The sequence below is a fragment of the Stegastes partitus genome, unplaced genomic scaffold (assembly GCF_000690725.1).
Source record: "Stegastes partitus isolate 25-593 unplaced genomic scaffold, Stegastes_partitus-1.0.2 Scaffold1199, whole genome shotgun sequence".
Classification (NCBI taxonomy): Eukaryota; Metazoa; Chordata; class Actinopteri; family Pomacentridae; genus Stegastes; species Stegastes partitus.
In genome coordinates this window covers 127,332-151,923 of record NW_007578930.1, presented here as the reverse complement: position 1 = coordinate 151,923, position 24,592 = coordinate 127,332, and the positions used below count along the sequence as shown (strand labels likewise).

The window sequence follows — 24,592 nt, the reverse complement described above, 5'->3', positions numbered from 1 at the left end:
CAAAGCAAAATCTGTACAATAACAGTAAATTCTTCAAAAAATACAGTATAAAAATTGTTCATTTTTACTCATTATGACAAGATCTGGTTGGAATTCTGGCAGCGCTGGCTTCAAAATGTCACAAGCTCGCGTCATGCAGCGGGAGGTGGCTGAGGCGCTGAAGCAAAATCTGATAAATTGGATGACACACACTCACTCCCTCAGCACCACCTAATTAATATTATGCATTCCACATCTGCGAGACAATGCTCGACGCTGAACGCCGGGCCACAGTCACTCGAGAGCACATAAATAAAACAGAGGTGGACGTCATCATTGGAAGCGGCGCGGCCCCATATGTATGCAGGAATGCGTGGAGTGGGTGTGGTGGCAGGGTGGCTGGCCGGGCCTCATAAACATCAGGACCGGTTCAGGGAGAGGTCAGAGGAAAAGCTGCTGGCCGGGCACACTGGAAGACCCACCAGATACGTCCAAAATGTCGCTGAACTTCCCCACCACCACCCAAAGCCCTCTGGAGGAGGAGGGGGGAAACAAAAGGGGAAACGTGCACGAGTTCCCCGATGACGGAGGCTCGAGCTCGGATATGAGGAGGTCACGCAGAGGGAGCGGAGGTTACGGAGGGCCGGAGGGGGAGGAGGACGGCGGAGGATGCAGATGTGGAGAAGAGAGGCACGATGGGAGGAAATACAACAAGCCATTGTTTGGAGAGAGAGGACAGGAGCGGAGCCACGAGAGAGGCAGCTGAGGACCGCTCACCACCGTTTACTTACAGTCACATAAAGACGCGACTCAGTCTAAACACCAGGCTCTCCGCCGCTCAGCTGATCCCCATGGGTGAAGGCCGCCATACTGTCGAGGAAATGAAGCCTCTCTATGTTGATGTGACATTACCTGCGAGTGTGGAACAATGGAGAGCTACCCATCATCCCTCACTGCGGAGTTCAGCAGGTTGTTTAGAGCCGCCATTGTGGAGGTTTCACATCAGCAACACCCATGAAATTTGTCATCGATGTAAAGTTATGTTCTTTTTTCTGGGATTAAACCCTCTGAACCCTAAACACAGCTGTATGTTTAAAAAGCACCTTGCTTTTGAAAAAAACCCACCAAAACTGACACAAACATTAAAATATATGTAGTTTTTCTTACAATTAACAGCAGATGACTGTAGAATAACAATAATTTAAACAGATTTAAATACAGCAAAAATAATGTAATCTTACAGACTTTCACCCTCTGAACCCCAAAACTCTCTGGTGGGTTTAAAATGCTTAAAAAAAAAAAATAAAAAAACCCCAAAATGACACCACTTATCAGAGCCTAAAACTGTAAAAACAGACAGAACAATCCTACAACTATTCATCAGTAAGTTGAAATAACCAAATCTAAGCTTAAAATCATATTTCATCAAAATCACTTTATTCTACATCTCATTAAAATTCGCTAAAAAATACATCTTTTTCCAGATTCTGTAAAAAACAAAAAATTCCTGCTTCCTCTGTGCACCTATGAAGCCATTAGTGACACAGCTGCAACAAACAGTCACGTGACAAAAATTCCAGGAATTTTTCAATTGAACTGCAGGCTGTGTTTACACAGAGCAGATAGGAGATGAAGCAAATATAATATGTAAGTAGTAAAATATCCATAGTATGTACGGTTTTGTTCTTCTCCCAGTATCGGCAACACGGTGGGCACTTGGACAAATGTTGTACATGTTGATTCCAGGTTTTTCCAGGTTACATAATAAAAGAAAATCAACTTTCATTCTTTCCTTTTTTTTTAATGAGATATGGCATCATAACTGTGTCATACTGTGATGTTTCCATAGAGGTGCAGAACCTTATATTGCAGTGCAAACTGAGCCTGAAGTGAAGCAAAAAACACCCAGAAACTGCTCAGAGTTCAGAGGATAATAAAGATTTACACTTCAATTTAACGTCATTTTGGGGACTGTGCATGTTTATGTTAAGTTTAATGAGAAGACTGATGGTTCTCATGTATCTCTCCAGTAAGCATGTAGCTGAGACCAGCTGCCAGTTAGATTAGCTTAGCATAAAACTGGAAAAAGAGCGAAACAGCTAGCTTGGCTCTGTCTAACCAAGAAGCGAACTGCAGTTCCTTGAATGGCCACTTGAGGCTGCGTCCAAAAGCGAGTCAATCCTCATAGACCCCCATGTTAAAATATCCAACTTTACAGCAGAAAAAAACATGTTTACAGCCTGATATAAAAACTCTTTTGGTTTCTGTAGCTAATTTCCTCGTTCATGACAACCGTACAGCGGATACGTTTTTAAATAACTCATCTGTTTAAATTGTTTTAAGGCTTAAAGTTATGCATGGCCCACCTCACACACCATCTATTTGCTCATTTTTAGATTTAGATCAGCACGAGTCACAACCAGAACCACCGCACTTGTTCTGCTTTCCAAATACATTTCCCTTTCAGAATGTTTTACGGCCGCCCTTACAAAGCACATACTGTTTTAATGCAGTGCGCCTATAACTGGGACATGCCACTTCATCTTAATACTGCGCCTTAAGCTTGTTCATATATTCGTCGCAGTTTATGCTGTCAAATCACATGTTTGCGCGATCTTGAGACTCCATGACGTATCTTCTGCTGGAGGGGGATTGTGGGTCAGAACTACCAGAAAAGCATGCTGCAAGTAGGACATCCTGGTATTTTTGGTATTTGACAGACTATGTAATGGGTAGGATGGGAACTGGGATCTTTAAAACCACTGTTCAGGAAACTCATGGGTGACACCACAGAGAGTATGTCAATCTTTGTACATCTTCAACGCTAAACCTACCCACCAAAACCTCTGAAAGCCATACGTTACATCTTATTTAATCTGTAGAAAAACCAAAGCTCTGGACTGTTTCTTGGCAAGGACCATGAACTTCCTGGATTCTCTGCTGGTTATCTGTTCTACCCTATAGCTGCTGGGTGTGGTTTATTTTTTGGTGCACATCTCATGAAATCCATTTAATTCACAAAGAAAGTTAACATACTACTTTATGTATTGTGCTTTTTGTTTCCTTAACCCTATTCAGGACTTTCATGCTGCCATACGTAGAAGGTCTTTCGGGGTCCATTGGACCCCAAGAAAGAATACGTGCTAAATATGTGTTGGTATTCATTATAGACTTCTATACTATGTTAAATACATTTTCTAATACGTTGATGTAGTTTTGGTTCCAAATGCATGATAAATGTCCCTCTTTTTATATTTAAAAAAAATAAAAAAACAATACCTGTCACCTAAACCAAATGGCCTAGGGTCCAAAAGACCCCAGAAGTCCTGAATAAGGTTAACCCTCCTGTTATCTTCAAATGTACTGACACCTTTTATCCTTGGGTTCAATCTGACCCCAGCAATGTAAACCTCCAGAAAATATCATAATTCAAATTTTTACCCAAGCTTACGTGTAAATAGCTCTTTAAATAAAACCGAAAAATTATGTCAGTGACTTATTTAGAGATGTTAAACATTGAATGGGGTGAAATTGACCCAAAAGATAATAGGAAGGTTGAAGTTGTAAATCTGCAACCCTGTTTGTGGGTTCAAAGAGAGATCTCTCCAGTGTTGTTCTTCTAGGATTTTGGTTGACATTCTTTTTAATTGTTGTCCATATTGTCTAATCTCTGCATTGAAATTGAATTTTATGCCTTTTGATGTTGCGAAAAATGCACATTTCTTGATTACAGGTTCAGAAGATTAGGAACTACTCTGCCCACGTTGACAGAAATTTCACTACCTGTTTAACCTGATATTGCATTTCCTAATCAATGCAGAATGAATTATCCGTTCAACAGCAAAACCTATGTGGACACAGAAACCTAAAAGTAATTGAAAGGAGGCTGATTATTGCTCTAAAGTGATTACATTAAATTCTTATTATGAGACTAAACAGGTCAGCCTTCAGACAGGATGAACCTCGCGAGCATTTTTACTAGAAAGATACAGATTTATGGCAGTGGAGGAAAATCGCTCTTCAAACAGAGAGTCTACGATAAGAAGCTGTTGATCTGGACCTTCAATAAAAATGGTTTAAATCATAATAACCCACGACTGAGGGGTGAAAAACAAATCACCGCTCGTCTCCTGCGCTGCCGCCGCTGCTGCTCCTGGCCCGGGCAAATAGTTAATCTCATGAAAACGCTCGCTATTTTATCTTTGCTCAACATAAACTGATGCGGCAGGAATGCGGTGTTGTGCAGGCACGTCTGGCAACACACGAAATCGCTGCTGTTTAGTCGGAGATACGACTGGGGCGCGCAATCCTCGGTTGCGAAGTCTCGAGACAGTCTGATGAGGTGAAGAGAAGCCAGTTAACCACATGTGTGACTGTGTGTGTGTTTAAACGGGGTGTTCACTGGAGCTGTGGGCAGAGTAATTATTGTTTCAAAACTGAAATACAAGTCATGCATGTCGCTCAGAACTTATTTTGACTCCAAATTCTTGTGGAAGGGAGATCAAATCGTGGAAAGACACTTGAAAAGAAACAAGACATTTTGGAATTTTAACTGTAGAAGAAATCATTGATGCTTTACAGTCGAATAAATGATATTAAAATGAGTTAGTGTGACGTAATCTCAGCGTAAACACAAGTATTATTATTGAGGATGATAATAGTTCAAAACAATGCATTTATGCAGGACGTCTGATGCAGGGCTTGTTAATTCTCATTGTTTTCTTTATTTATTTTGATTGCAAAATGTGTAACACTTACAAAAGATGCTGCTCCTAACACCTGCTCCAAACTGCTCCAGCATCAGAGATGGTTTACAGAAATGTCCTGTTGATGTCCTATTGGAATTATTTTATTTAATATTAATAATACTTTACTGAACGTAAGACAGTCAAAGATTTTGTGATGGAGGTTTTTATCTCCAATATAATTTAAAAAGTGTAATAAATACATGCATGAGGCACTTTGTATCTTTAACATCTTGAGACCTGAGCTATTGTTTGATTTGCTATTTGATCAGATCAAGTAGCAAAGAGAATAAAAAATAATTTTAAATAAAGAAAATAAGAATTTTCTTTTTATTATTTTTATTTTTAAAAAATACACAATTTTTTTAAATTAAAAAAATAATAAAAAATTTAAATAAAAAAATACACAACAATGATAAAATAGCAAAAAATAAAAACAAATAAAAATATTAACTACTGTGGTAATATAACCCAAAATGTGATGTTGCCAGGTTTTTAGAGGTTAAGTTCCCATCTTTGCATTAGAATATAGAGGATTTATTAATATTTCGATGGTGTCTCGTGTGATGATGATCCATCATGTTTTAGGTCTTTTACCCAACAGATGTTGAACTGATGATGAATCTGTCAGAACAATAGCAATTATATATTCTCCTCAAATCGTTGAGCATTACAGGAAAACTTTGTGGGGTTATTGGGTCAAACCTATTAATAGGAGATAATAAAAGAGAAGAGGACAGATTGTAAATAGAGGTCTCAAGTAGTGGCGAGCAACTAATTGAAATATTATAGAAATTGCAATATGTGCAATACTCCAATCGCAGGAGCTGCAAGTGTTTTGCTGAAGGTTAAATGTGTCACAAATTTCCATTATAAATGAAGCACTGCAGACTTCAAATCATCTTCTCCAGACATTAGGGAACGTGCTTGTTGGCTACAAATCGTCCATTCCCACTAAAATCTGATTTATATTGCAATATCTGTCCAAAAACTGTAACTGTAACCCGCACAGCACTTTATCAGGGCTTCTACAGGGACGGTTCTTGGAGACAGAACATGCACAAAAGGCTGCACTAAACTTGCTCGCAAGATCCTGCAGTGGAAAACAGTCTGTTGCTTCATTTAAAGCCAAAAAGGGAACCGTGCCTTTAGATTACATTACGGGAAAGCTACAACTAACGCATATTTTTAGGAGCAGTGAACTTGCTGGTTGTAGTTCAGTCTGAACAGTGATATGGAGCAAACAACAGGCGCAAATCTTTACATTTAAGAAGCTGAAACATTCTGGTCTTCTTTGTTTGATAAAAGATTTCTAATTTAAAACTGAATTCTTCACCTTAAGGTTTAGGATTTCAAGTCTGTTCTCCGACCTACTGAACGCTGGAACACCTTCATATTTTCATATATGTAAAAAACTTGTGTTTATGCTACCAATCAAAAAGTAAGTTGTCATTAAAAATCCATCTGATTGTAGAGGAAAAGCTGCTCCTCCCAACTCAGATTAACTTGTTGGTTGAACATAATTTCATTAGAAGCTGTCATACGTCAAGCAGTTGCGTTAATTTTTCTTGTTGAGCTCACAAACAGTGTATAGCGGACACATTAGGAAGAAATCCATGCAGCTCTGGCTCCAATTTCCTTAAAGAAATCTCAGACTTGAAAGGACAGCGCAGGCAGAAACAATGACAGCCTCTCCTCTGCGGTCCTGTCACAGCAGACACCTTTGATGTGTCTAATCAGAGAACATCAGGAGCAATTTCTGACAGACTCCAGCTCCACGGCATTAAAGAGAAAGACATCTCACGCTGGTAACACCTTATTCACAGATACTACTATGCGATTAACAGCTTTAACAGAGCAGCGTTGTAGATAATTATTTACGCATGCAAAAGAATGACAGAGCGCAGACAAGACTGTCGAGCAAATGGTTTTGTCGTAGCCTCAGTGTTGTGCTTTTACAATCCTGATGTCCGGACAGCTGGCGGGCCGACGCTGGCAGGCCGCCCTGAGAAACCAGAGACGCCGCCTCGACCCAACCAGCAGGGAAATGTCTTACACCACACTTCCACTGCATTCCTCTTATAGCAAACTGGCAATATGTGTGTGTTCGCAGGGACCGGTGACATCAACGGGATGATATGATGAATGCAAACGCTTGGGATTCCTTTCGCAGACCACCAGTCCCACAACTATGCTGGCTATCATTCAGCTCCGGGGAGAGCTACGCAGTTCAGTGCTAATCTTACGGATTCATTCATTTTCAGCGGGGGGATACGTCCACCTGTGCCGGCAGCCTCCCTCAGCTCTTTGTCAGTTTTACGTTCTCGAGGGTTTTCAGCCGACTACACCCACACTCCGAGGGATCTCTTTTTGTTCCCTCTGCATAATAAAAGTGGGGAAAGTGAGAGCTGATAGTGAGAGAGTTTTTTGGCTAATCCGCTCCCCCTATTCTCTCCAGCTGGCCTGATTCTCTGTAAACATAGCGAAAAATCAAATGCTCTCGGGCTTCCCGCCCCAAAACAGGTGCTTTTACTCCCTCAATCCCCATCTTTCCTCCCACCCACTCGCTCTGAACTCGGACCTCGTTCTGCAGGTGGCAGGTGCTCCAGTGTTACTGTAAGAAAGCAGCAACAGCGAGCCAACATCTCATACGCAACTGAAGAGTGGGACCTTCTCCAGCAGTCATAATTCATATAGAAAAGAAATGCATAAACAGGAGGCACAGGGAAGGAAGGAAGGAAGACGCTGAAAACATTCCTGGGTGTTTCCTTAATGCAGTAATATAAATCTTAGAGTTGCAGTTTTGCAGGGGATTTCAAAATTATTGCTCTACACAAGACGCTGGAGTGATACTAAACCCAGCTGCTAACTACAGAAACACAAAGTTCAAAGCAGGATCACGGGGTTGCCTCGAGCTAAGATGAAACTTCGCTTATATTTAACCTTCCGCAGCCACAGCGAATGAATATTTAATCAGTTTATATTGAATCACATCATCATTTCACGTTAAACGACCCTCAGCGGATCCATCCTCTACCTAAGGCTGACAGAAATGAAGATGGAGACCGTGGCGTCGTACCTGCAGCGGCGTGGACCAGGACGCTCTGGTTGGGCCGCAGGTTGCCGAAGTCGAACAGCATCATGTGGGCGGTGATGTAGTTGACGGGGAGCGCCGCCGCCTCCTCGAAGCTCATCCCCTCTGGGATGAGGAAGGTGTGGCTGGCCGGCACCACCGCCACCTCCTGCCACAGGCCGAAGCGGTTCAGCACCATCACCTTGTCGCCGACCTGGAACAGGAAGGACGGCAAGACATGGGGTGAGAAAAATGGTAAAGCCTGTTCCCTTTGTAGCTGGATCTGATGGGCATTTTTCATCATTTTCTGACATCTACAGACCAGATAACGAATCAATTAATCGAGTAAATAATGAAGAAACATATTTAAAACAATCATTAGCTCCAACATAGTCCAAGCTTTCCCTGAAGTTGGGCTGAAGCCAAGGCTAAGACTTTATTTAATTATTTCTGCTTCCAGGTCAATGCTATATCCGCTGATAGCATTACAGCAATATGGATAAGCAGGAGTATATAACCACTTTCAAAAGCGATTTTATTGAGTTAAAGCTGAATCCTGCAATACGTGAACGGACCTATTGAGTTCTGGAGTTAACAGGATTCACTGCTGGAGCTGCCATGTCCGGTTATCTGAGCCCAATGCTTTCTTATGTGAACAATACCCACTGAGTGATTGAGGTTTGTCACTTTGCATCCAACAACAACAGCAGACATGCAAACGTGCAACCACTTTGTCCAAAAAAAAAAAAAAACCTCAGAGTTTGCTCTTGAAGAATAGAAGTCAACAAGGAAAGTGACAACCCACAGCGGGGTAAGAATAGTAACCGAATCTGCGCCGACTTTATGGAGGAAACAAAAACTGAAGCGGTAAAACAACCAAGGACAGGAAAGGAAGCGGATCATGTAAGATGCGCCAGGATTAGTGCCAAAACACGAGAGCTGTTTCCCAACTTGTAATGTAGAGGCTTGGAGCAGTTTGCTGTTTGGACAGATAGAGATTTACTTTGCTCAGTTTTTAATTCTCCAGCTTTGAAGTTACATCATATGTAAACGTGAGAAGGAAAAAAAACATATTGAAGTAATCCAGAAATCAATGCCAATGTAAAGTGAGTACACCCTGCGCAGCGTCAAATGATTCAAAATGGTTTCACCCTACAGTAATTTTTAAGTCAAACAGTATTTAAAATGAGTACATTTACTATAATAAAAATAATGGCCCCACTGTAGGATATTAAGGCAACAAAATTTAAAACACTTTCCAATACTTCATATGTTCCCGTTTGTTTCTGACGACAGGTTCAACCCTCCTTAGCACGGAGGATACCAGATTGTTCTGTTATTCTTCCTTCTTTTTTTCAGCTACTCTTTGCTCAAGGGCTTGGGTTACTCTATCTTTCACTTTAAATGTCCCAAAAAGGTTTCTAATTGATTCAAACAGGGTGAAATACTGGTCCAGATCATAGTTTTCTCTTCAGACATTCATGGTGCATTGGTACTTGTCATCTCTCCACCTTTTGCACTCATGCAGCCTCATATCATCACTCTGTGTTTCACTGTCAGGACTATGCATTCACTGTGGTAGTCCTGGTCAGGCTCACACTAAACATGCTGGACTCCATCTAAGCTGAACAAAGCTATCTTTATTTTATCTGATCAAAGATCGTGCTCCTAATGTTCATCTGGCTTTTTTCCCCCCATGTTAATCTGAAAAGTTTCATCTTGCAGTTTAGATTTTTCTTGGAGGACATCCATAGACGTTAACATTGTAGACTGTCCTCCACACTGTCATAGAAACTGGTTCTCCATTGATCACTCCTGTGGAATCGTTTCAGAAGGACGACCGACCACAGCAGCTCTGATTAGTGGTACTATGGCTCCTTCTATACCTCCTGATTATTGCTGACATTGTGTTTCACTGATTTTCAGCTGATTTTCATGTATCCATCCATTTTTCATCTTTTGAAGTCTCACACTCAGATTTTTAAATTGTTCTGGCTATTTTTGTCATGTGAAGCCATGATGCAGACATGCAGATGGAAACAAAACTGAGAAAGTTCCAGTGTTGACGGCTCATTTCAGAACCATGCTCATGCCACTTGGGCTGATTGGAAATCACAGGTGGACAGAGTTTAGTGTGTTCACTTTTGTTGTTTCTAATTCGGGGCCTTAAATTTCAATACAGCCTTTCTGAAGTGTTTGTTTTTGATTGTTTGTAAGAATTAACTGTCAGCTTAGAAATACTACAGCTATCGAGAGGGATTAAGTCGGAAATCATTTGACATTAAAGTAATTTTGCACATGAGTGTACTTGCTTCTCTTGTATACTATTTATAACCTTTTTTTTCCCCTCTCAGCTGAACTATAGTGGAAACTTGTTCTTCAGCAGTTAAGATTTTGTCTATTTTAGTCTTTCACGAGCTGAATGTTGCAACGTGCTGCGACCCTCGATCACCAGCTCTCCTTATCAAAGCAGGATCCTCCGATTCACAACTGTCTCCTTCCAGAAGAATGAGCCGTGATATAAACTCTCCCCCCTTGGCGCCCGAACCGACCAATCAGGACGGCTCACTCGAGGGACACAGGAAACAGAGACGACTGCAGCATTATAACTCTCTTCCTGTTTTCTTCCTCCATCCCCCCCCCTTCTTATCCTCCCTCCCTCCCTGTTTCCATTCTCCTCACTTTTTCTCTTCCCTTCTTTCTCTTTCACTTCCTGACTCCTTTTCCTCTCACATCTTTAGAGTGTCTTCCTTCCCCCTTCGTCCAGTCTGCGTCTCTCATCCCTTTGCTTCTTCGTCCTCCGCCGCCACCACCGCCGAGTGTCCCCCTCTTCCTCATCAGCGAGACAGGACAATGGGGCCCATCTTCTCCCCTGGCTTCCCTCCACTCATCAGAGTCCCTGCCAGATTTTTCCCCATGGCTGAGCATAAGACAAGCTCTCTCCTCCTGGGAACAAACCCTCTCCACCCGGGCCTCTCTAATGGTCTGGAGGGAGCCATGCGCCTCGCTGTCTATCCACTCCAATTAGAGAGATCTCCCTCTCTTTTTTCCTTTTCATACCCTCATCTTTCTGTCTGGGGCCGAGTCATTTGGTTCACTTTTCCACCGTGGGCTGCGTCTTCTTCTTTTTCTTCTTCTTCTTCTTCTTCTCTTTGTTGTTCATGCTCATCTTCATCTCCCTTTTCTTTTACAGGCTTCAAACTCATCAGCCTCACTGGTGTAATTGGGGTTACAGTGTGGTACAAATCGATACGCGGGGGAGCTCGGGCTTCTTACAGGAAACAAACATGACTCACAAACGCATCTGCAGCGATTCTTCCGAGCCCATGCAGGAGCATGTGAGTTACTGTCAGTCACACAGAGGCCGAGTAAACAAGCCTTGTGACACTTCTGTTACAACATCTTCGCAGTGTGACACACAGCAGCGCTCGGGCCCTCGGTTTCGTTTCACAGCCTTCATGCTGCATCAAGTTGCAGCAGTCACGGTCGGGGTCAGGAGCGCGGGGGCACCGAACAAAGACACTTTCAGTTGACTGTAAGTGAATGGACTTAATCAGATGGTGATTCAATTTGGGGGTATGCGGGGCCTCCAAGTCAGCCGCTTTGTGGCTTTGAGCTTTGGCCATGTCAGCTAAAAATGAGCAGGTTCGACAAAAAATAAAATAAAATAAATTTGTTGATGAGTCAAGCTGGAGATAAAAGGTGAAGGTTAAATGTGACGCCCACGCAGCTCATGAGGCATCTGTAAATGCAATTTGAAGGAAACGCTTGCGGTGCTAAAGGTGTTCGTGTGCTTTAACATAAAGGCCACGCCCAGCTGACGCACAGTAACATGACCTGCTGCTTTATGCACTTTACACTAAAACATGATGTTCAACAACAGTTTGCATCTTTTTGAGTCGCAACAACTTCTAATGAAATGGAGTTCAATCAACAAGTTACACTGAGTTAAGATTTCCTCTTCAATCCAAAGCATTTTTAATTACTTAATGATTGGTAGCAGAACCACAATCTAAGTTAAAGTGTTCCATCTAGTTCTTTCCCATTATTTTGAAGGGATTTCTAAGTTTTATGTACTTAATGATCATATTTATGAGCACACATTTTTAGGTTAAGTTGCTTCAAAGTTGCTCAAGGGAACCTGACCTCAAGGTGAAGTACAATTAAGCCAATTTCATTGAGTTACCTCAACTCAAATTTAGTTTGAAGCCAACTAATGCAGAAATTTGAGTTCAAATTACACCGAAGGTTAAGCTTTTAAGGTAGCGTTTAAGTCTTTTATCAAACAAAGATGGCCAAAAGTCATTAGTTTCAGCTTATCAAACATAAAGATTTGCTGCCTTTCTGTATTTCAAGCATTTCGGAATCATAGGCTCTGGAAAACTGGGATGGGCACTTTTTTTTTTTTTAGTACTTTCTAACAATTTTTTGTGCAACAAATAGCTTTGCAGCCTGAAAAAATAATCAACTAATGCAGAAATGACAGTATTGTGATGCTGATGCATTTACGAAACATTATTAAGTCAACGGCACCCATCAACATAACCTAAAAGGTTTATCTGAGCCATTAAATATTTATCTTGCAGCCATGCGTTTAATTAAGTGGTGGGGGATAGGTCTTTTGAATCACATTTTACAGCATAATGAATCTCTGATTATGCAAATCAGCTCAGATTTCACCTTGTTTTTCCAGCTGGATTAATAAACTCTACACTTTCAGTCTTCGGATTCGCCACAAACAGAAAGATTTTCTTCTCAGCGGCGACTGTGACAAGTCAGCGGAGTCTGATGGGGGGGATTTACTGATAGTCCGCCGATCGAAGGAAGAATTAGGAGATTATACGAAGGCAAGAAGCTATAGATACAAGGAGGGAAGGATTGATGGAGGAAATACCAGACTGACAATGTGGGCCAGAGCGAGGTAATGGAGAACATATGGGTCAGATCATTCCAAAAACTCACCAAGGGAGAGCATTACAAAAAAAAGAAAAAAAAAGAAAAGCAGGACTGGAGAAAAAAGTGCTGATGTTTGGTGTCTGGAGAGCTTCGGTGTGATTTGTGATATTTCCGCTCTCCCCTCGCTTACTCACTGTTACACTTTCCTCCCCCCACACTCCCTCCCTTAGGTCATTTCGGGTGAGTTCGCTGTAGGATTACTTCACCCGACTCCATTGTCCCTTGAAGGGAGGCTTGTTATTGACACACAATACGAGGCACGCAGAGAATAACTACATCATAAAAAGCCCAGCAATCATCAAAACCAGCTCATTCATTCATCTTTTTACACTGTTGCAGCAGGTTGAAAGGAGTTTTAGTTACAGAAAAGTCATATTCAGGGTTGGGTTTTGCTTGAAGCTGCACTGATATGAGCTTCAGAGCGGATATTGTTCATATCAAAGTAGAAATAGACATGTCTATGTTTCATTATCTGATTAAAAAGCATTATGTGCTCATAGCTTTGTGCTCCCAGACACACCCACTATTGTGTGCATATGTGTGCAGATACAGATGGAGCATCCTCCCAAAAAATTTCAGTGCCATCAGGGTCAGCACATTCCCTCTGCCAAAAGATCTCCATCCATTAGCAAGATTGGCTCTTAATTCTACAAGCTAAAGAAGAAAAAAAAGGGTGGGATTATGATGACAAGCTGTGTGTTTGTGCATGTTGTGTGTGACCTTTAAATCCAATCAGCATCAACTGACAATGTGGGAAGAAGTGTTCTAGAAAACGCAGAAGGTCTCGACCCTCTGTGATGCCTGATGCACTGCTGCCACCAATCCTGCCGTTAGTCATGTCCCTGCTGCCCTGCATCCATCCAGACATATGTGCCACTCCCAGCCAGATGCTCGGGTTCTGCACTTGCATCCCCACATGTGAGCAGCAGCGTGGTGTTATCCACAGAATTTGGTGAGAAAAAAAAAAAAAAATGTTGCTCCTCACAACGAACAAGCGTGAGTCATCATTGGCCGGTGTGTAACATTTGGGCTTATTGTAGTTTCATTGGCTTTCAAAAGGCGTTACCGTGGTGATGCCAGGAGGCAGCTATAGGCCCGTGACTCATCATGCAATCTAAGAAGGACTCTAATAATCCTCCTCGTGGTTGGACATTAAAGAAACGCGTCTTTGTGACTTTTTAATTGACTTTGAGAGCAGAAAAGGCGCTGGTTTGAACTTTACTCATGATGCACTGACGGCTCTGAGCATTTTCTCGTCAGCAGAGGCGATGTCTGCTGACAAAGAGGCCCGTTCCTCGCACCGTGCCTCGCCCTTTCCATTCGGTGCATTTTGTGCGCCACCGTACGCTCCCGGTAACAAAAGGCGTCGGTGACTCCGGTCTCCGTCACCGGTGTCAAGTCAAATTAATTACGGTGGCATCTTTCCACTGTCTCCAAAATAAAATCCCTTATTACTTTGCAAAAAAAAAAAGTAAAGCGAATTAGTCATGGATGGCGCCCTTATCTTGGAATTAGTCATCCAACATGCTATTTTTACTGTTGCATTCATGGCAAGTGCAGAATTTCATGCAACGACTGGCCTACAGTAACCGAATTTCTACATTCAGTGCGCTAAGTCATGTTATATCTTATCATTTCCCCAATTCCCTGCTCTCTACGCATGCTCGTTTTCATATCTTGCGACTCTATCTTCATTTTCTCCCCTTTTGTCTCCATAAAAACGCGAAGTAAACTCTTAGGCGAGCTTTAATTTTGAAGGCACGCCGGGTTCCCTTCCACCCTCATCCTTTGGCTAGCTTTACGCAGCGCTCCGCACCGTGGCGCACATCAAAGCGCAGTAGCCACAGTGTAGGTGCGGCACGGCTGGAAAGGAGAACCCACGGATTATTTCAGATTTAGACTTTCGACACGCATTTTCGGTGCGAACACTTGAGTCCATCTCCATTGCCAGCAACTGTTGTTGCACTTGAAGTTGCTCAATCTCAAGTGCGCACCGGCGGCGGCGCGATTTGAAAACCGGGAGGAGAGACAAGACAAGAGGGGCGACGCCTGCTGCTGGATGCATTGTGCTCAACTTGTGCCATTTACACACTTTTGGCTTCTGCTGCAGAGATAAAATGCAACACAAACGCAACAAAAGCGCTTTTCAACTTTTACACGAGTGATGTCTCCTTTTTACGCACAAGTGAATGCATGAGTGAAACCGCTCAATCATTAACCACAAACTGATTTTATATTATCTCAACATTGTTTTCCGTTAACTGTTTGCCCCCAACAGCATTTTAGCATGAAATTAATTAAACCACGAAGCTGACACATTGAACAGCACAGACACCCCTGCATGAGAAGCGAGCACAGCCTGACACGCCCATGTCCAGATGTAGCCCCAACATGAAGCGAAAAAATCATCACTCAAACAATGAAACAAACGCAGCAGATTGAGATTTAATGTGACAAGGGAACAGCTGAGAGCGTGTGTAAGCGGTGTGCTTACTTTTCTGTCTGTCACTTCTTCCCCCACAGCCTCCACCACCCCGGAGCACTCCATCCCCGGGGTGACCGGCGGGGACGGCAGCCGGTCGTACAGCCCCTGTCTGGCCATCAGGTCCGCGAAGTTGAGCCCGCACGCCTTGACCCGCACCAGCACCTCTCCAGCCTTCAGCGCCGGCTTGCCCTTCTTCACCTGCAGCTTCACTTTATCATAGCCCCCGTAGCCGGTGAGCACCAGTGCGCGGTAGGTGAACGTCTCCTCCTCGGGGACCTTCTCGGTGGTCGCCGCCGGGGTGGCAGCAGCCTCGGCGGCAGCGGCGGGCTCGGACTCGGTCTTGGGCGGCTCGGCTTTGGGCTCCTCGGCGGGTTTGGTCTCCTGCTTCTGGTCCACGGCGTTTTGCTGCTGGGCAGGTGCGTCCTCTCCAGACATGGTGCAAAAGGGGGGCTGCGAGACAGTGATGCGTCTAGAAAAAAAATGGACTTGTTGTGCTTCTTTTGGCCGTGGACGGGCTCGGTGTCGTGGCTGCTTTTTTTGCCTGGCAAAGAAAAGAAAGTGGGAGCTTCTTTTTCAGCAGTCTTGCATGGAGACGCGAACCCCGACAAAGTGGGCTGATCAGTGGCCAGTGGCTGTCAACGCCGCGCTCTGACAGAGAGTGTGAGTGGGACGAGACGCGGGCAGCCTGGAAAACACGGAGCGGCGATGAAACCCGAGGATTGGCTCGTGTGATTGGGCGGATTTGGCTCTTTGGGGCTGGGCTCTGAAATATTGCATCAAGCAGAGAGAGAGAGGTGATTTGCAAAAGTGTCCAATAAGCCTGAGAGGCAAATAAAGTTAAAAATCTGCTGAGCTCTGCAACAGAAAATTAAGGTGACAAAGCTTTAAGCTGCAAATAAAGATTCTCATTTGACTAATAATCCATTTAGTGACAGAAAGATGTCATGATAAAGTGAATTTTGTGCATCATTTTTTCATTTTTAGACCTGTTTCTGACACATCCTCACTGCAGTCCCTTCAGCTCCTATGAATTGCACAAGTCACTCACCCAGTGAACACGTTAATATTTCTCTCAGCGAGCTGCTGCTGGCTGTTTACTGCTGCATGTGAGGTTTGTGGAACGCCAGGAGCCAGAGGAAATGTCTGTTTATGCTGCCTATTCTTGCAGTTGGATTTGCAGGAACTTTTGGCCTGCGTATGGCTCATTGTTGTAACTTCCCTGCACAGGCAGTTTGTGAAAAATATGAGCTTGTGTTGAGGTCAGGCCAGATTTTTTTTTTTAATGATTTGATATAACCTGCATTTGTATTATTTGAGTTCAGCAGCCAGAGGAGCAGGGCAGGATGACCTTCGAATCAGAGGCAAACAAACACTCCTAAAAAGTGATTCAAGGAACCGGTTCCCATGACTTTCACAAATGTTTACAAGGTTACGTTAAAAAAATAAAGTTTCCAACATTATTTTTGACAGGTTGTGTTGACATAATGTTGGTATTTGCATTAGTTTAATATTGTGTGCAATTTAAACTCAAATTTCTGTATTAGTTCATTTATTCAAGTTGGGACAACTTCATTATATTGACTTGATAACTTAATTTTTCTTCACCTTGAGGTCAAAACTTCAAGCCCCTTCACATACCTACTGAACAGTGAATCAACTTAGTTATTTAAATTTGCCTACTTAAAAATTTGCATATGTAATTACGTTCATAAGACTTTTTCTGGTAGATTAATTGTAGCAACTGGACTTGTCTGAGTTCCTTGAAGACGTTCCACCTGTCATCCAAGAGGCTTCATCAGTTCTGACTGACTAGTTGGGAGTTCCAGATACTTACATCCTAAAAGGAGCCATTAACACCTGAGTTTCGGTTTCCATTGGGGGTTTGTTGCTCCTCCCCCTCCTTATGTGGATCCTGAGTATCTGGAACTCCCAACTGTCAGTCAGAACTGATGAAGCCTCTTGGATGACAGGTGACGCATCTTCAAGGAACTCAGGCAAGTCCAGTTGCTATGATTAACCTACCAGAAAAAACATGACCTGGATGACTGACAGACATCTTCACACAAAATGTTTTTCTATTGAAGTAATTTTTTTAAAGCTCCTGTATGAACACAAACATGCAAAAGCCACAAACTACTCAGGAAAATCTAATTGGAGCAACGCAATTTAAAAAAAATACAAAATTGGTAACATTACAACTTGTACCTAACTACCAAAATTGTAGACATAACACTTAAATACTAGTTTGTGTATGGTTTAAACACTTTAAAATATATATTGTGGGTTTAAGTACAAATATTGCAGTTTAAAACAAAAATGTGTTGTTGAATTAATTCATTTCTTCAAGCTAATATANCTACTGAACAGTGAATCAACTTAGTTATTTAAATTTGCCTACTTAAAAATTTGCATATGTAATTACGTTCATAAGACTTTTTCTGGTAGATTAATCGTAGCAGCTGGACTTGCTTGAGTTCCTTGAAGACATTTCACCTCTCATGCAAGAGGCTTCATCAGTTCTGACTGACTAGTTGGGAGTTCCAGATACTTATATCCTAAAAGGAGCCATTAACACCTGAGTTTCGGTTTCCATTGGGGGTTTGTTGCTCCTCCCCCTCGTTATGTGGATCCTGAGTATCTGGAAGTCCCAACTAGTCAGTCAGAACTGATGAAGCCTCTTGGATGAGAGGTGAAACGTCTTCAAGGAACTCAGGCAAGTCCAGTTGCTACAATTAATCTACAAGAATAGTTTGTGTATGGTTTATACACTTTAAAATATATATTGTGGGTTTAAGTACAAATATTGCAGTTTAAAACAAAAATGTGTTGTTGAATTAATTCATTTCTTCAAGCTAATATATGAACAAAAACCTAAAAACCTAAAAAAAATGACTTAAGAAAATCAACCTGAAGCAACTTAGTTTTTCAAATCTTTGCCAACTTAAAAACTTCTTTTCACAGAACACTTTTAATCCTTTTAAATAATGTGAAATACTCTTTGGAACAACTTCATTTTTTTTTATGAATGCTCAACTTAAAAACTTGTGTTGTGCTACCAATCATCAAGTAATTAATACTTTTAAATGAAGAGGAAAAGCTAGTTCTGCTAACTCAGTATAGTTTGTTGGTTAGAAATTGTCATAACTCAAAAACTGTAAAGTTTTATTCTTAATCTTTATTGTTAATATTATTCATTGTAGCTTTCAAATATCTATAACTTGTATCAGTTGCATGTAATTCTCTCTATTTGTCATCTATCAGCTGAAAACTTTGAGAGTTTAGGGACAAGCCCCATGTCCTTTCAGGGAGCTGTTACCACCAGAGGGGCGGTGAGACACCTTGTGGCCATAAAGTGCCACTCAGCACTTGGGAGGCCAACATCAGCAGCGTCGCAATCGATAGACCACAGGGGCTTAATGATGCAGCCGTTATTGATCCGCCGCTTTGACACGAGGCAAAATGTTACAAGGCAGATGTCTGTTCTTCCCCTCAGACCGCACTGAGCCACTCCGAATACACATCAGTATGCTGCGGCTGCTGCTTCTTCTTCTTCTTGTCAGCTCTGATCGTGTACCAGCACGTCGCTAAATGACTTGGCCTGCAGGTTGGAGTCTGAAAAAGCATTAGAACAGAGGCATAATGCAAAAAGTCTGCTATATTATAGGCATGTGTTGATAAAGAAGAAGATTTTAGAATAAGTTCGAATGGCAGAGCATCATCTGCACTCTGAAAAGTAATGTTCAGCTTCACCAGAAAACATTAACACAACAGTTTGCATCAACTTTTTGAGTTATGACAACTTCTAATGAAATCATGTTCAACCAGCAAACTGCAATGAGGTATAAGAAGTAGCTTTTCCCCCACAATCAAAAGTATTTTTTAATGCACAACTTGTTTAATGATTGGGAGCATAAACACAAGCTTTAAAGCTGGTTACTTATAAAACTAAGTTGTTCAAAGAAGTATTTGTTGTTATTTAAAAGTTTTTAAAGTGTTATGTACATAATTACCATAATTCCATAATTATGAGCATACGTTTTTCAGTTGGCAAATTTAAAAAATAAATAATATTAAGTTGTACCAATGTGATTTCCTTCAGTAGTTTTGGCTTTTTTGTTTTCTTTTCACATTTTATTCATGTAACAAATTTATTCATTTACCAGCTAAATTATGTCTGATTAACTTCTTTTTGAACTGCAGGATTATTTCAATCTTTAATGTAAAAACAACAAATCTGAGTTTGAAATTACACATAAACAAGTTTTTAAGCATTATATACTTAATTACCAGAATTATGAGCACAAGGTTTTAAGATTGTGGACATTTACCAAAAAAAAAAAAAAAAGGAAAACTTAAGTTGCTCTAGCTTAGATTTTCTTAAGTATTTTTTGGCTTTTTTGTGCTTTGCTTCAACAAATTTGAGTTTAATTTACACATAATATTAAGTTGATGCGACTACCAACATTGTTATGTCGACACAACCAATCAAAATAAGGTTTGCAACTAAAAAGGTTTTTCAAAATAAATTAAAACATTATTTATTTTGCAGCCATACATTTAGGTAAATGGTGGGAATATATCCCCTGAATTATTTTTCTTAGTGCCTTCATGTACTCTTAGAAAAATGATGGTTTAAATGCTACTTTAGGAGACTCTTGTTTAGCACCATCACAAACTGAAGAACCTCTTTATTCAGGGGCTGGGTGTTCACATACTTTAGGTTCTTTCTGAAGGTTCTTTCTTTGTATTGGAGTTATTTGGTTTGGTGGCATGAAATTAGAGCTACAACTAACAATTATGTTGAATATCATCTAAGTTTATTTTCACATAGTTTGTTGAACCAGTTTTTAGAGAGGGCTGATACATGGCAACAAGCAGGTGCTCATATAGGATTACAGAAGCAGACAGTATTACAACACATTGTGTAGGAAAAGGGAGAGACCCAGTTTGGAATAAAAGGAAAATAATGCGTGTGACATTCACAGGAAGGAGGCCTGCATGCACTAGTTTTGTGTTCCATTAAAGATACTGAATGGCAGCTTTTAACCTTTAGTGAACATAGACTCATAGGATGCAGTCTTTGCCATTTTATTTACTCTTCCTTGTCCTTCATATTTGAAAGTAGTTGCTGCTCTGTAACACCTCAAAGTAAATCTTTCACATCAGATGAGCTAACCATGTGGCATTCCTGCATCCTCCTGGTTGTAGGGTGTATAGTTGACACTAAGGATGTCCTGATCTGATCTCAAAGACCAGGATTACAGCTGACTAAGACATTTTTTAGATGGTTGGTATCTGCATAAACCTAATCCTGATCCTTTGTTTATGTCTGCTGTCACACAGGTATCATGAAAGGATAACACAATTTGTGGCAGGACATTAGGAATGCAAAATTTAAATATTCTTTTTCAGTCAATACCATTATCAATCAATACTCACTAATTGATATCAATCCGAGTATAGTGGGCATCTATCCTGAACTGATGTTATTGTTTGAGTTTGGACTGCAGAGATAACTTTGTTGCATATGTTATCAAGACAATAGAACGCTATTTTAGCTGATGCGGTGTTATCTTAAATGCCTCTGGTTTGAGGTCATTAAGCATCACAGAAGCCTTTGTCATGGTACCCATTGCTGGCTAAACCCCCACCATGCTTTCTGCTTGCCAGCGTGAACTGCCTGTCGTCAGATTGTCAGCCTCTTTTGGGTTGCTCCTGCAGAAAACAGCAAGAGGCTCCACCTGGTGGAACAATCAGGTATTACAGCTAATCTACAACATACTTTCAGACATGCATATAGAAAACACAGGCGTTTGCCATTTTTTGGAGCTTGTGGACAGTGTAACGCTACATTTCAGACAGTGTCCTACTGGAGCTTTACAACATGAGGAACAGTTTGGATGCAAAAATGCAGGTTTTTCTTAATGCATTGCAAAGCGGTTCAGTTGTACTTGAGGTTTGTTTTATCATAGCAAAAGGTGTCAGACTGGGACTTAGTATGAACAGATATTAAATATGACTGATTGGACTGGTGGCAAAAACTTGATCAGGACATCCTTAGTTGACATAAAACTTCCAGTAGAGGTTTCACAATTTCTTATTTATGAATTTTCCCCACATATTCTTGCTTAAGACTCAGGTATTGAACTAAATTCCCATCGGACATAAACAGGATCATATAGTGACTCGGTGCACAGCCTGCAGCCTCCATGGAGGAGGATTTGAGAGGCAGCATAATGCAAAATGCCTTCTATATAGTATCCACGGTGTTGCCAAGAGGAAAATTTCAGAACATGCTCCAGCAACTAAACAGGCTTTGAAAATGTGTCCATCGCGGGAAATGGCAGGAGTTAAAGGAAGGCAGGAACAAAGATGTGCTGCCTGGGACACCTGGTGCAGTTTGGAGACTTCCTCTATTGTCTAAGTAGGTTACTGAGTGCGTTCTGATGTTGCTCGGTGGCGTAACTCGGCCTGGATACAGTTCTGTGTCACATCTCTGCCAGGCGAATAGACTCAGTCTGCAGGGAGTCTGGACAGTCTCTGAGGATGTGTTTCTGAGCTGCAAACACCCATATTTTTATTTCCATTAAAACTGGGATTTACAGCAAAACTAGGGAAAGAAAAGATACATAACAAATCGTTCAAATCCCCCTTATGACTGTCGGCATAAAGTATTAGGAGTGTAATAAATATTAATACCTCCATGTGGCTGTGCTGACTTATCTGGTTTTTACTGAAAGTATTAAGGTGTCTAAATGTTTCATTGGGCTGTTCAGCCTTAACACCCAGTGGTAAAAGTTATTCTTTGTAGGTTTTCTTACAGCATATTCCTGCAAAAATCAAGATGAATCACTTTCGGTGCTGCCTTCTTGCTAAATCAGTTATTCCAGCCTCTTCTGGCTTCTGAACCTTGTTACATAATGTTTATTTGCGACCTCCATTGTCAAAGGATTCCAGAAAGTTCATACAATTAAGTCTGAAGTTCCCCTTTTCAGATTGTATCTTTTGAATGGCCCTCAGTGATTTGTAGAGGGGAAACTATCCACTATTCACTATTTAAGACTTTATCTTGCAGCCACCTGACCAGTCCAGACTTCAGGATTCAGAACTCTCTCAGACTTCCATGACAGGAAGCAATAAAGAAGCCGATTATGCTGAAAAGTATTCACACAGTTGAAACCAGAAGTTTACATACACTGTATAAAAAGACATAAAAGCTATTTTTTTTCTCACTATCTGACATTTAATCAGACTAAACGTTTCCTGTTTTATGTCAGTTAGGATTACCAAAATTATTTATGTTTTCTAAACACCAGATTTATGAGAGAATTTTTTAGAGTTTTTGTTTTTTATTACTTTCTTCAATGGTGGGTTCGGGTTAGTTAAAAATAACTTTCTTAATGGTGTTCTTAGATTTAAAGGCTTCTTCTTTCTTTTCATGAAAAGATTTTTATTCATTCATTTATTTATTTTTATCTCATCCCACTACAGAGCTGATGACCAAGACCTTGCTTCTTTGTCCAGCTGAGTTTTTGTGTGCCTCTCTTGAAAAAGTCCTCCTTGGTTGGCGTCCAGCCCGCTGCTACCAGAACTGCTCAGATTTATCAGGATGTTTTTTCAGGTTCTTGCCGGTACAAAAGTCTTCCTAGTTAATATTATCCACAGTGTGGTACATTTTGATTTTGCTGTGCACTGTGGCCACTGGACCTTAAAAACTCTTGGACTTTGCTTTATAGCCTTTAAACGTCTTGTGAGCAGCTGCAACGTGCAACCAGACGTCTCCACTGAGCTCTCTGGTTTTAGCCAGGACTTGAAGTTATCTGACTAGAGAACTTCTGCATCAGCTGTTCACAATATACAGAATATTAGAAAAGCTCTGGAACATGGTAGAAATGACCAGAACCATCTGGAATGATGGAGAAACTGCATGTTCTTTAAAAAAAATAAAAAAATAAAAAAATTGGACATTGTGTTTTGGTAGAAATGTTTAAAAAACAAACAAAAAAACATCATTATTAGCATCTTTGATACAATGTCTTACTGCCTTCTGTTGCCCACTTATGTTATCTTCAGCCGGAAGAAACCTATCAGTCAATTTCAAAATGCTCTATGAATCAAAATCTGGCATTTATTCTCTTATCCCACAGTTCTGGTTGATCTCAAATATTCGCCTGAAGACAGCTTTGATGTGCCAGGGTTTCCAAGCATGACGCTACAGTTTTTCTGCCGAGTTTAAATTAAAATGCACACTGTAATAATTCCACTGTCTGCAGCCTCAATCAATTCCACTTGGCAGATTCACAGAAACCGGGAGCTTAGACACCAGAAGTCACTGCGTACTGGCTCCGTCCCAGTTCGGCCTTCGGTCATCTACCCTGATCTGCTGCTCTGTTAATGTACGAGTGCAATGAGTTTACTTTGCTGAGTAGAAAATCCTCTCTTAGCACAAAATCAGTGCGAGGATAAGCAGAAAAAAAAGCAGCACACTACACCCACCTGCTGGCAGGTGAGCAGACTGTGTTTGAGTGACTGTAATCCACCCACCGTTTACTGTAAATACTGACAGATTCACGGTCTGCGCACAAATGTTTTTGCAAACATTTTGGCTTATGAAACCCGCCGAGCATGGCAGGCTGTCTTCTTATGCGGCATCAGTTTCCTTAACAAGAAAACGAACCCAGCAGATGTAGATAAGTGCTGCACACTCAGTGGAGGTTTAAGTCGACTTTATATTTATTTAATTTAACTGATAAAAACATCCTAATGTCCATGAGAATAAATCGATCAGTTTGAGCATTTGCTTTGTGCTCAGTTTACTTGATAAACAGCTGATAATATACCGGCGAGGTTTGGGATCCTGGACTAAAAATATACAAAATGTACCTGTTAGAGTAATGAATGCTGCCACCTGCTGTTCTATTGATTCCAAGACAGTAATGGATCAATTCACCTGAATCACAATCACTTTTTGCCACTTACCTCAGCTGGTGCAGATAATCTTAGTTTCTTTGTGTTCTGACTTTATTACAGCAGATGTGAGTGGATTTTTGCTTGTGCGGCTTTAAGCGCTAAAAAAAAAGAAATGCAACTGACAAACTCTGCAGCAACAGGACCCTCCAATAACGAGGAGCGAGAAGTGTGGAACAGTGATCATGTAAACCCTGACAAATTAGTCAATCAACATTCACACGAAGATGCTTTTTATCCGTGCCATGCTGATTGTATTTCTGTTTTGTGATTTTAAAACAGTGTTATTTGTTAAATACATATAAATAAATTAGCGTAGAGAAAACTTTAGATGCAGAAACATGGAGCTGTTCTCAAAACAAGGTAGTTTAAACTCAGTGTATTTAT

General features: G+C 41.2%; 1 protein-coding gene across 1 annotated transcript in view; it reads right to left on the bottom strand.

Moving 5' to 3' along the window:
* Positions 1-15,982, bottom strand: part of vat1 (vesicle amine transport 1) — a 42,248-nt gene extending 26,266 nt beyond the window's left edge. The window contains exons 1-2 of the mRNA XM_008297207.1: positions 15,248-15,982; positions 7,804-8,011 (exon numbers count right to left, since the gene is read on the bottom strand). Coding sequence (XP_008295429.1) covers positions 7,804-8,011; positions 15,248-15,673 — 634 coding nt within the window. The 5' untranslated portion in view covers positions 15,674-15,982. The remainder of the gene's footprint in view (positions 1-7,803; positions 8,012-15,247) is intronic.
* Between the last annotated feature and the right edge of the window lie 8,610 nt (positions 15,983-24,592).